The sequence below is a fragment of the Aulostomus chinensis genome, chromosome 16 (assembly GCF_037954235.1).
Source record: "Aulostomus chinensis isolate RoL2024-O1b breed Wild chromosome 16, RoL_Achi_v1.0, whole genome shotgun sequence".
Lineage (NCBI taxonomy): Eukaryota > Metazoa > Chordata > Actinopteri > Syngnathiformes > Aulostomidae > Aulostomus > Aulostomus chinensis.
In genome coordinates, this window is record NC_141335.1 from 25,946,875 (window position 1) to 25,959,923 (window position 13,049).

Below are 13,049 nucleotides of genomic sequence, written 5' to 3' on the forward strand. Positions count from 1 at the left end.
AAACACAACCATCACTTCGCTCTTATGTATGTTCCATGTTCCAGCGTGTACCTCTTGTTCTGAAATCCGCTGGAGACTCTGCTCCAGGTCGTCTCGCTCCAGCGGCGTGCGGATTTGCCTGATCAGGTGTTCCTCATGGGCCTCCAGATGCATGCGGAAGTTGCGTAGTTCTGAGATGTAATGATTGTACACAGACTCCTCGTGTTCCTCTGCCCAGCAGGAAAATACGACAAGAAGCCCATAAGAACACATGTGGAGGGAGCTAAAATATGATGTTACACCAAGAGGAGGGTTATCCTTTATACTAAAATGTGCCTCAATCCATCAACCAATCAATCAGTCAATCAATCAGTCAATCAATCAATCAGTCAATCAATCAGTCAATCAGTCAATCAGTCAGGGAACACCTGAAGCGGAATGAAACCTATTCAATCAATTGACAACTCCACAGTTGATAAGAAGTAAATGAAAGGATAACCATAAAAAAGATAACGGAAATTATGTTCATGGTCATAATAAAAAAGTCTAAAATGGAGGAATATTGAATGAATAGGAGGATAAAAATGTGTTAAAGCAGCCTAAAGTGTGAGCTTCTGATTCATCTTCTATCATCCAGTGGCACCAGGGTCACAAGGTGAGACCAAGCAGGGATTCAGAACCAAGCAGTGGAAGTGGATTTCAAACCGTCTCCATGAGATGAAAACTTATTTTACAAGGTGGCTCTCGTGTTTATGGACGCAAAACTGTGTACTTCTATACTTGTTGTGAAGTGTGTGTATTTATTCTGACATCTCAACAGGTTTGAGGCTCATGATCACCAACATGTTTGCTTTTCACAAATCTAAGCCCATTCTTGAATGTGCTCTTAGTTCAGTTCAGGAAAAGGAAACACAATTCCAGGAGGAATTAACTTGAGGCTTATGAGGCTTATAGCGCCATGTGTTTCCCTCGCGGTGTTGCGTCGAATGTACATCAGCAGGGAACTGAGCCATGCCTCTTTCTGCAGACTGGAGCAGCTCCTGGTAGTATTCCTTGCAGGCCGCCACGTCCCTCTCCAGCTGGGCGCAGTCTGCCACCGTGAACACCTCCGACTCCTCGCTGTCCTCCAGGAACTCTTCAAAATGAGACTGCAGGTTGCCGAGGACCTGCTGGTGCTCGCCGGGTAACATGGTCTTGAACTGCAGTGTTTTGAGAAGTGAAACATCCTCACTCTGAGTTTGACCATCAAAACTGAGATTATCATAACTGAGAAGGCAAAATCAAACGTACTGAAGCTACATTCCAGTTGCGGATGGCTCGTATATCAGCCATCAGATAATGCCACGACACCACACTCTTCATGTTGATGTGGGAGTGATGCCACAGCGCCAGGACGTTCTGGTAGAGCTGCTCAATTCTGCGGGCCAAGACAGAGGCGTTATTAAAACAGATCTCAGGTCACCGGAGCGTTCTGAGAGACCCCACGCGACCCTGGCATCTCACCTCGCTGCCACATCAGCAGCCTCTTTGTTGGGCGGGGGCACAGTGAAGCAGACCGAGGGCACCATGGCCTCATTCCCTGCCGGGTTGATGACTTTCCACTTGGCCCGGTGAGCGTTATTGGCCAGTACGCACTCATCATCTCTGTAGATGGTTATCTGACAGAGTTGTGAAATGAGCATGCGGGTGAATTTGCTGTCAGCATCATTCTGAACTGACAGAGGAAACGTGGCACAGACAAGAGTACCTCAATCTGCCGGTAATCACAGATGGCCTTCACAGGGATGGAGGATCTCAGAGCGTTGTCGGGGTTTCTGGGGCGGAGCTGCACAATACTTTTGGCCCTGCCCACCAGCCCAGCCACAGTGCTGCGGTACTGAAGAAGCTGCTCTTTCTCATCCTAGAGACACAACATCAAAGCTGTTATTGCCTTTACTTTCTGACGAGAGCGCTACGGACACTTCTCTGACGCTACCATGGACTCCTGGATGAGATCCTCCAGCCTGTGCAGGATGCTGCTTCGATCACAGCTGTACTTCCTCTGAACGGCGTCTTGCAGGTTCTTAAGGTAGTCCATGGATTCTTTGGCGTCATTGAAAAACTGTAAAAATGGGGAAGACATTAGTCACGTGCAGCGAAATCAGACTTTGGTGATGAGAAGGAAAGCAGCACCTCACCTCAAAGTAAACAGCGTTCTCCTTCAGATGCTGTTCCACACACGAGCAGAGCTGTAAAATCCAGCTCCACTGGGTCTGCATGGCGGCTCTGTACGCCTGGAAGGGAGACGACACAGAGATGAACCACATGTATGATAATTGGCAAATTACAAACTGATACAATCAAGTATTCAGACAAGAGACACGCACTTCAATAGTTAGCCTGGCGGGGTGGTTCTTCAGGAGCAGACGTTCCGCCTTGTCCTGCACAGACTTGATCACGTCCTCCTTCTCATCCAGCTCCCTCATCAGATCCTGTTGGAGACATGAAGCAGATGATCCATGGGTTTCCACTGTGGCAAGAGACCAAATCTCAAACACAGTGTTGAGTATTCATTTACGCCGCAAAACACACATCAGGATCTCTGCAGGTTTCAGCAAGTTAGCATGTAGACTGTCACAAATGTAATTAAAGAGCTAATTCAAGTCCATACTGGCAAAAGGCACACAGGATGAAGCATTCGCTGTGTTCTTGATTTGATCTTGTTGAACTTGCTGTCACCCATAAAAGAAACAACTGTAACTTTATTACACACACACACACACACACACACACACACACACGGCTGCTTCTGACTAACCAGCACATTCTGCATTAGTGGTCAATGGTCCCATGTTGGTTATATTTTGTAGTTTTCCACATTTTAACAACCAGACTGAAGTCAATGCAGGTCTATCAAAGTTACTTTACATTCCAACTCATTTCATGACCTGTCATTGACTTGAAGGCTCAAATCCACAGTCTCTAAGAACCTGCTGTAACCAGACACGCATCTTTAGTGGAAGAATTCTGCCAATCAACTCATTCGGTTTCTAAATGAGCTGAAGAACTCAGGTGATGACTTACAGCGTGATAGTCCCTCTTCCTGGAAATGTTACTGTTGCGGTCACTCCAGTCAAATGCAACCTCCTCTTCCTCCCTCTCATTAAGCCAGATGAGCTCGCGAGTCGCCTGGGACACAAACTCGTGCAGGCTCTCCAGGTGGCTTTGACGCTCCCTTGAGCAGCTCTGAGAATATCAGGATCCATCGGTCAGATCAAACAACATCCATCAATCATCTGAATGTCCAGCTGCTGTCCTGGACGCATCTCTTACCAGTAATCTTTCATACTGCTTCTCTAGCTGGTTCAGCTTCTCTGAGTACGGTAGCTTCAAGGGTGTGTTCATCTGAATCTGTGGGGACAAAATTAAAAGTGAGAAACAGCTCTTTGCTTGAGGGGAGACCTGCAACCGGCCGACTCTCACCTCACTGAGTTTGGCCTCTTTGAGACTCATTTGAAAGTCTTCAATGGCTCTATGAACAGTTTTGTGGTTGTCTAAATGTGTTTCCACACTCGGCAAATCAGATCCCCACTCTGAACGATCCAACTGCATCTTCAAAACAGATTTTAAGAGATATTTTAGTGCACAGTAACTTTTTAAAGGTGCAAAATTCCAGATCAAAACTGAGCCCAGCAAAGTTTGAACTGCTCACCTGCATCTCTGCCACCCAGCTCAAAAGGTCCTGAACAAACTTCATGTTGACCTCCTCCTCCGTCATGTTGGGGTCTGCCAGGGACGACTTCTGTAAGGGCTTGCGGATCTGCATGTGTTTCAAATGCATGAGGCTGCCTGGGTCGATGCCGCCGCCACCACTCCCCATGTAGCCCTGCACTGATGCAGGCTGCAGACCGGGGGTCAAGGAGGGGGACAAGGATGGGGTCAGGCAAGGTGTAAGGCTAGAGGTGAACGTGGACGCGGGGGTACCCAACCCCCCTGGGGTGAGGGCCGGCGTCAGGCTACTGTTTAAGTTCTGGGGGAAGCCTGAGTTCAGGCTTTGAGTGATGCCTGAGATCATCATTTTGGTTTGCTCTGTTGTCAAGGTGCGGCCTTTGCTGTACACAGAGGAGCACTCAGCTCTCAGGGCCAGGAGGTCGTCCCGCAGTTTGGACACCCTGTTTTTACAAGACAACACAAGATGTCTAGATATGCAGGGAACTCGTGTGTGTTATATTTGCAAAAGAATCAAGTTCTGACCTTTGGACAAGCTGATCTGCGAAGGGGAATTTCCCATCCAGAAGAATTTGGATGTCCACCACTTGCTGTCTGAGGATGTTCTCACATTCCAACAGGTAGCCAGCGATCTCACTTTCATTCAGAAACTGAATACCAGACTCCAGACGTTTTACATCCTAAAAAAGAAGAAAAGACAACTCAAACCAAATCTTGTATAATCAAAGTTGTTTACTACAGTCAAACTAAACTTGTGCAACGCTTACAGACTGCAGGGACATTCTCGCCAGCGCCAGCTTGTCCTCGCCGTTAACACAGTCCCGCTGGACCCTGTTAGCGATCTGCTGCAACATCTCCAGCCTGCAAAAACAAAACCAACCTATTGATTGTGTTCATTCACAGTTTCTGTCATTTCCCCTAAAACAGTAACGAGACACCCCGGAGCATCGTCTCACCTGGATCCATAGGTGATGTTATTATTGAGGAAGACAGAGCTGTTAATTTGTAAAGGTTCCGATCCATTGAGGGCGGTGTCATTGGAACCGTAGCTGCTGGTGAAACTGCTGTTGCTAACAGACGAGATGCCACTCAAATATGCCATCTTACTTTGCTGCTACTTCCATTCGTGCCTTCCACCTCCACCTCCTCCACCTCGTCTGTGAGGACCACAGCCTCGAACTAACCTTGACAGACGCGCAACTGAGGGAACAGATTTCAACTTGCTCGGATTTATACTTTCACAGCCAGGTGAGGAGCGTGTGAAGAATCCCACCCTGAAAAATATTCTACCCTCAGGAAACCAAAATGAAGCTGCAGGTCGAGGCAGTGCACCTTCATATCAACAAAGGCTGGCAAGAGTTTAACCACACCTATAAATACGGTGTGTTTACATACCACAAAGGCAGGAATGGATATGTAAACTTGTCCAAACTATTTTCAAGATAATTTCACACTCTAAAAAGAGGATTTTGAGTGCTCAGAGTTCCCATGGAAATAAGATCCACCCTGCAAACAAACACCAACGGAAACTGTCTGGAGCCTGACTGAGCCTGAGTCAGAAGTCTTGAGGTCACTTGAGGATGAACTTTAACAAAAATAGTTTGAACCCAAAGGTCCAGATATTCAATTAAAATACTAGATCAGAATAAAAGTCTTTTATAAATGTTTTGTCACATCTTTTTTGTGTCCTGGTGTCCCGGAGACGCTCAGACTTGAGAGAAGTTGCACAAACACGTGAACTGAGACTGGACTCACACTTGAGCCATAAACACAGCAGCAGTACCATCCACCAGTACCATCCACCAGTACCATCCACCAGTACCATCCACCAGTACCAGTACCAGTGGATCACTTCTCATAACTCTTGGTGATAAAAACCTGCAAAAACATGCAGCGTTTGTGTGCAGGATCGACGACATCAAACGTTTCCACCTGAGAACACGTCCTAACACTGAGGTTAGCATACCTCTTTAATGTTAGCTCAGCTGACCAGCTACAGCTTAGCTTGCTGCAGCTTCATGGGACATTTGTCACAGTAGAATGAAATTCAGCCTGATCATGAACAGGCTCCAGCTGCAGTCGATCTGACCAGGACATATCGTCTCACCCTCCACAGAGCAGTGGTTTTCTACTTTTATGAGGACAATAAAACTCTTGGGCTTGAGTTGTCGTGGTAACATCAGCAGCATGATGCTGCAGTCCTGCACCATGATGCTGCAGTCCTGCACCAGCCTCAGGTTCTGTTTTGCTGACTCATGTAACACATTTTCTCCTTCATCTATGAGTTCTATGGAAAAGCAGCACATCACCTGAACATTCTGTACTTTCCAGCAACAGGAAACAGCAGCTATACGTCTCTCAGCAGCAACCAAGTCTGATCTCTGAATGTCAGGTAACCTCTCTGCAGGATTTGATCAGACGACTATCACGTGATGCTGAAGCAAGCCAGAGGACGCATGAACAGGCTCCACATACCTCTCCACCTCAGGCCTCAGGCTCTTCTCTCTCTCCAGCATGGCAACGATCAGTTTTCCCCATTCCTTCTCCACATCGTTGGGGTGGTGACCCTGCGGTAACTGGATACGCCCAAACTCAATCCACACCTGCCAAACACACACACAAGACCACTATTATGCTGCAGTACATAATATCGGTGTGATCAGAGCCATGTTCTTGTGCGTCAGCGTACCTCCAGCATTTTATAGAGATTCTGGATTTTTGTCTTCTCATTTTCTTTCAGGGGGATTTCATGTTCTTTAAACTGCAGATATTGTGTATAAAGTGCCTGGAAAAGAAAGAAATGATCCAGAATGAAGTCTCTCTCCACACCACATCAGCACAGCAGACAAACGGGATCTAGAAGAATTTGTCCTTAAACTGACGAAAGCGCTGCTGCTCTCGGCACCAGATTAGCAGATGCAACATTGAAGAAGGCAACCACTCTTCAGCCTTCACGGAGCTGCGAGTGTGCAAGGTCGAAGGCCACTACGACACAAAATATCACATATTCACGGTGACCTTGTTGAAGTACGATACCTTGAGCTCTGCAGGGTTGTTGGGGAATGATCTATCGGACATTACGGCCACGTTGTGTTTGATCCACTGGCTGAGGTATTTGATCATGTTCTGGTACTCCACCCATTTGATATCAACATCCTGTTCAGAGCAAAGTGATCGTCAGCTATTTTCAGAACTTTTTACTGGGCGAGTTTGTAGGTGAGCTGATCCTCTTACGTTGGGACTGACTCCATCAGCTCCATCAGGTACTTTGGGGAAGGCGTCGTACAGCGTTGAAACATACGTGATGACGGACTTTTCATCAGGGGACTGAACGTCTACATCTGATGGAGGAAGTGAACAGGGTCAGAAAGGCAGCCCACGGCAGTGAGCTGAGTGGGTTACTCGCTGCGCAGGAATCTCACCCTCCGGGTCCAGCAGTCGGGCCACACCCAGCTGCTCAGCCACACCAAACGCCTGCTCCAAGTTGGATCGGTTGGTCTGTGTCGACACCCGACTCATGTCAACCAGGTCTGGCCTGGAAAACAGAGGATGGAAGAGAAGACAATCCAAAGCAGAGAAGATTGATGGATTACACTGAAAAACAACCATACAATGAAGCTAAAACATTTATATTTAATCTGATTCTACAGAAACAGTCACTAAAGGCGACCGCACCCACTGGCGCCCTTCTGAGCTGATAAAAGAAGCACTTTTCTGAGTGTTTTTGTACCTGTATTTATGAATGATGGCGTTAAATAGCCTTCCGTCCCTCCAGGAGGAGGTAAAGTTTTCACATCTCACGCCTACGTAGCCTTCGGTTATCTGCTTGGACCAGAGCAGCAGCCGCTCCTTGGCCGTCATGTCCTCAGACTCCCCCGTCACATGAATCTCTGAGATCTGTCAGTACAAGGAAAGAATCACGTCACGTGACCAGGAACTGGGCCCGAGGACACCACCGTTCAATACACCTCACGATACCTGAGTCACAACATGGTCTGACCCGGATCGGCTGTGATAGGATAAACTCTGCAATATCCCACAGAAATTACTGGCACTTTTCAAAATAGAGCTGAAAACACAACCTGCACACAAACACTGGTCCAAATACCGGAATATGGCGTGTGATACTGGAGGGGCAGCGATCAACTCAGTACCATAAGTAGAATCAATACATCGCTGTATTGATTCTACTGCACAGCCTGAACGATAACCGTGATGTCAAGATTTCTTCATGATGATGTGTGTATTTGATATGAGACTGATTCAAAAAATGTGGATGGATGTGGGGAATATGCAGCCCTGGGGCAGGACCCTGCCGCTTCCCAGGGGGCTCATTGATCTCCGAATCATATTACAGGAGATCAATCAATATTGATCCCGAACACGAGTCAGACGGAGCTTGAAACATGGAAGAATCCCACCAATCAAACGTGAGCGTGGATGACAGCTGTCAGAGGAGACGTAGCCATGATCGTGATGACATCATCACATTCACCCACGCTCAGAACAGAGTGTGATAGGAAATACAGCTGCTGAACAGATCCTGTTCTGGTCCTGGATCAGTACTTTGTTTCGGCAGGTTCCAGTATCAACACCACATTCAGCATCAGAATGCAGCATTACAACAACTCCTGCGTTTCTATGACAACACAGCACATTTTCATCTTTGATACATTTCTGAATCAGACAGATTCAAGGTTTAGACACACAAAGTCCAACTGAGCAGACGTTCCTCAAACGTTCTCTTCACATTTAAAACACGGCATGGCGGAAAGGTCAGCAGGTCAGAAGGAGTTGTATAATAAGTTACTCAATATTTTTACAGCACTGCTCGATCGTGATGACATCACAGGCTGAGTTCCACTGTGTTGCTGGCAGGTTGAAACACACCGGTGATAAGGCGTTTATATCTATAGTCCCCATTCAGGACTACTCATGTGTTTACCTGTAACACACCAGCTACGTTACCATGGTGACGCCACACAGCGGACACTCCTCAGTCAGCATGAGACAGACCATGAGCAGCAACACCAGAACAAAAACCAGAAGCAGACAAAGCTAAAAGAATTCCCAATGACATCGCATTGTTAGCATTGTCGCGCTCCATGAAACTGAAACTCCAACAACAAAACCCAACACATGACAAGCCACCATCTACGGTTACTATGGTTACGCCGTCGTGCAACACCTACCAGCTATTTTGATCCCAATAAAATGTTTCTTAATGGTCTAATAACAGGACAAACAGGGCTGCTACTTGGATGTCAGCACACTGTAACTGTTCATCCACATATTAATATTAACACAAGTTTCAGAAACATCTGATTGTGGAGCAAAATACTAGTAAATACCACTGTATTTAAAGGTTGTGCTGCTGATATCACACTTCTACGTGTTTCTAGAACTGTTGAGCTTAGCATGATGTAAGAAAGTATATGAGTATATACAAGTTCATGTGGATAATTTCTAATCCAAAAGTTAACAGTGTTACACTCAATATCAGATTATTTTTTCTGTTTTTTTGACTGAATGTTTCACACAAGCAAATACAAAAAGGTTTTGCTTATAAGTCAAATATTTTTAAATAACATCTTGATTATGGGCTTCGTGTAAGGCACTTCTGTCTTGAATCAAGTGTCAAAAGATCTTTTTTTTTTTCAAGAAATTCGACGGGTGCACGGTTGGTCTCTGCAGCTGAGCTCATGTTCTGTGCAGCACTTATCAACCACCGTACTTCACATTTTGCTGGCTATAAAAAACCTGTTCCTGTTTACCTCCTGTTGGCTGGAAACACATTTGGCAGGTTCCTGGTAACCGGAGCTGGTGTGGGCCCTCAGCCTCCTCCTCCTGTGCGGCTGAGAGTCCCATATTATCTTGGCAAGCGTTTCCTCACTCACAGGTCTGTCGGTGCCCCTCAGAGTCCGCAGCATGTGCTCCACCGCTCCGAAACTGACAGCCCTCCTTAGCTGGCGCTGCAGCAGCTTCCTCACTAGCAGACCATCCTTAGCTGCAGACGCAGTGGTGACGCAGTGGAGCTTCTCATCCACCGACCACCTGCTTGCATCAACATCTGCCTGGCCTCTGGGAAACCTTCCAGACCTGCCAGACGGCCTCTTGTTGTCCTGTTTAGGGGGATTTCTGGAGACAACAACGGGCACCTCTCCAACATAGACACCTGTACTGATGCTACTTTGAGAGGATTGACGTTTCTCCACCTCCGAAGGTTTGTCCAGACCTGCAGGGGTCTCCTCTGTGTCCCCGTCAGCTTTGTCACAGATGGCTCCACTTGTTTGGGCCTCACTCACAGGCATCTTGCCAGATTTTGTCTTCTTTCTCTGAAAGTAGCGCCGACCTTTGAGCTCCTTGGATCCAGGGTTGAGCGGAGCTTTCTTGGGGTCCATATAACATTCCTCTTTCGGGCCCCGGACACAGCCACAGATGTTCCCCATGGTTGTCCAACACGCTGTGTCTTCCTCATCAACACAGTTTAGTCCCCAGTGAGCTGCTCCTAAACTTGACCTGACCAACCATTTTCATGCTGGGATCCAGTGAGCAGAGACCAACAGCCTGGCAGCCAGATTCAAAACCCCTCCAGTATGAGAACCCTTAGCTTTACCTGGTTTACTTAGCTTGACTCTGTCTGAGACCTGGTCAGCGACTCTCTCCCTCCCTCTCCCTCTCCCTCTGTCTGCACTCCTCTCCCGATCACTCGCTCGCTTGCTCGTCTGACACTGGAATCCTTCCTGACCTTTGAAACATTTCTCTGGCTTTGCTAATCCAGCACAAACATTATGAACACTCACACAGACGTGACCCACGTGTTGGTCGTTCTCAGCTGAGCAAGAAGGGAAACTTGTGCACAGACCTGTTTGAGACTGGTTGGTCTGCTTGAGTGAACACATGCACATCTCAGCAGCCTATCAGGTTGCTTTATATTTGAATGAAGTCATAAATGTGAGGGTGAGTGGAGAGCTGCAGCAGGATGGACACCCATTATGCTGAGAGAAATTTTGGCTCAGCAAGTTTGTGTGCTCTGGACAGGCAGGGTGGACCAGACGGAGTCCCAGCCGCTCGGAACAACAGAGGCGAGCAGGTCAAATCCGAGCTGGACAACATCGTGCTCTCACATTGTCTATTAATCAAGATACATACAATAGCCGAGCCAGAGGTGGGGCTCACAGCCACTGGTTTAAACAAACACTATTATCTGACCAGATCACCACAACTTTGGTTCACACGGGGGCACACACACACACACACAACACACACACACACACACACACACACAGAGCAGGAACTGATACACCATATAACACCAGTACGACACAATTATAAGACACGACACGAGCCAACAGAGCTGTCAAAACCCACTGAACAATCATATGATGGTCACAGAGCTCTGTAATTAGAAGTCCATCTAATGTAACCCCCACCCACCACACACACACACACACACACACACACACACACACACGCACACACACACAGCACTAAAAATAACTGTGCACACAATATCTGCTCACCAGTGATGTCCCCATGAAGGTCAAAGTCACCTGACAGTTCAAACTTCAAACACACGTTTACCTGATACGACTGCTCGTGGACCTCACAGCTGCTTATCAGAAGCAAAGCAGTAAATAAAAGCATACAAATACGTTTGTTAGCTAATCAACAACAGGCTTAGTTTTTATTCTTAATGAAGCTGTACCATAAAAGAAAGAACGAAGCATGAATATTTGTTTGACACACGTTTGTATAATATAGACACACACGCGCGCACACACACACACACACACACACACACACACACACACACACACACAAACTGTGAGACAATCAGGGCAAAACACACCAGCTGTCGATAGTGTTTTATCACATTTTCATCAGCTCCTCAGGTGAGACTGGTGGGCGGAGCCACTCCTCACTGCATCACTTCCTTCCAGCTGATGCTGGAACACATTTCCAACCTGTATCACCTTTGTCCTTTGACTCTTTGATACACGATGACAACACCACAGAATTTGACTGATAAACAGTAGAAACGTGACAATCTGCCCCCTGAATATCAAACTTTCAACACACTCAAGTCGACAGTTGTGACAGTTTAGTCGGGGCTGCGTTTGAGAGCCTGCGTCTGGAAAGATTCTCAATTCCACTTTAGGCAGTTATGCTGGTAGCTAAGCTAACACCACTCCCTCTCCTTTGTGCCCTGCGGTTCACCGACTCTCAGTCTCCCTCCTCGGAGTGCCTTTCCCCTTCTGATAAATCCTGCTAGTGTCAGCACCAAAAAGCTCAGAACTCTGACTGACTCTCATGTTTGAACAATTAAATCATCAGGTGAACAATTATCACACAGACGCCAACTCAGTAAACTTCTCTGGCTCGTCGACCCAAAAACCAAATCTGACTGATAGTGACTTGTTGTTTTTGACGTCTAGTGGAGAGAAACGTTCATTCATCATTCTGTCTTGTTCAGTGTAGCCGGCCTATCAGTCTCCTCCAGAGTCGGATTCATTGACCCGTCTCTCCAGCGTGGCCCGTCTCATCTCCTCCAGAGTCTGATTCAATCAGTCCTCGTTGTCCTGTCTGCCAGTCATGCAGCACGTGCACCTGAGGTGCTAGCAGGCGTGCAGCAGAGGACACAGTCACCAGCACCGAGTGCGTGCCAGCAGTTTAGAGTTGAATGAGAAACTCAATTTGACATCAGCAACTTCGACAGGCTGGCCCGGTGCGAAAAGGTCCGTTTAAAATGCTTCAGTCACTCACAACACTGAGCACAGCTGGTCCTGTCTGAGAGGAACGCAGCTGATGACATCACCGTATCAGCTGCCATGTCACAAAACTTCAATAGTAAAACAGTAAATCAGCAATGAGGAGGAGAGGCAAGGTCAAACAGAGGAGTACACACACACACACACACACACACACACACACACACACACACACACACACAGTGTTCACTACTCATACACGTTCATACCATTTGCAGCCTGCAGCAGTGAGAAAAGCAGGTACAGAATGTCCCACAACAACTTCTGACCTTTAGCAAGAAATAACTTCAGTTCTTTAAAGCAAACTTGTCATCCAAAAAGCATGTTTAAAGTTTAAAGAAATGTCAGGCTCACACATGTCAATCTCCTGTAAGCACTTCTTTTATGAGGGAGCCAAAGTGTATCCTGCCTCCCTCCTGCAGCGCCCAGCCATCCCTCCTGATCAAGAAGAAACAGGCCCGGCACTGCTGGATCCAGCGCTCCAGGGCTTGCGTGAGACTGACAGCAGCAGGTGTTGGCGTCATCACAGACGCTACCTGTCAGCCACGATACCTTAGCTGCTTTCTTCCACACAGAGACACACACACACAC

At 47.1% G+C, this 13,049-nt stretch overlaps 1 protein-coding gene across 10 annotated transcripts in view; it reads right to left on the bottom strand.

Annotated features, from left to right (window-relative positions):
* Positions 1-13,049, bottom strand: part of LOC147247999 (microtubule-actin cross-linking factor 1-like) — a 98,033-nt gene that overhangs the window by 54,513 nt on the left and 30,471 nt on the right. For 9 of the 10 annotated variants that reach the window (XM_086181182.1, XM_086181184.1, XM_086181181.1 and 6 more), the window contains exons 9-28: positions 7,418-7,584; positions 7,110-7,222; positions 6,922-7,028; positions 6,724-6,843; positions 6,377-6,472; positions 6,163-6,290; positions 4,455-4,548; positions 4,213-4,367; positions 3,671-4,130; positions 3,442-3,570; positions 3,292-3,369; positions 3,043-3,204; positions 2,346-2,450; positions 2,157-2,252; positions 1,955-2,080; positions 1,727-1,879; positions 1,483-1,637; positions 1,270-1,396; positions 995-1,178; positions 52-209 (exon numbers count right to left, since the gene is read on the bottom strand). In XM_086181182.1, the coding sequence (XP_086037308.1) occupies positions 52-209; positions 995-1,178; positions 1,270-1,396; positions 1,483-1,637; positions 1,727-1,879; positions 1,955-2,080; positions 2,157-2,252; positions 2,346-2,450; positions 3,043-3,204; positions 3,292-3,369; positions 3,442-3,570; positions 3,671-4,130; positions 4,213-4,367; positions 4,455-4,548; positions 6,163-6,290; positions 6,377-6,472; positions 6,724-6,843; positions 6,922-7,028; positions 7,110-7,222; positions 7,418-7,584 (2,913 nt within the window). Of the gene's footprint in view, positions 1-51; positions 210-994; positions 1,179-1,269; positions 1,397-1,482; positions 1,638-1,726; positions 1,880-1,954; positions 2,081-2,156; positions 2,253-2,345; positions 2,451-3,042; positions 3,205-3,291; positions 3,370-3,441; positions 3,571-3,670; positions 4,131-4,212; positions 4,368-4,454; positions 4,549-4,643; positions 4,867-6,162; positions 6,291-6,376; positions 6,473-6,723; positions 6,844-6,921; positions 7,029-7,109; positions 7,223-7,417; positions 7,585-13,049 lie in introns of those variants that run through there. The other variant, XM_086181189.1, reaches the window with a different exon arrangement.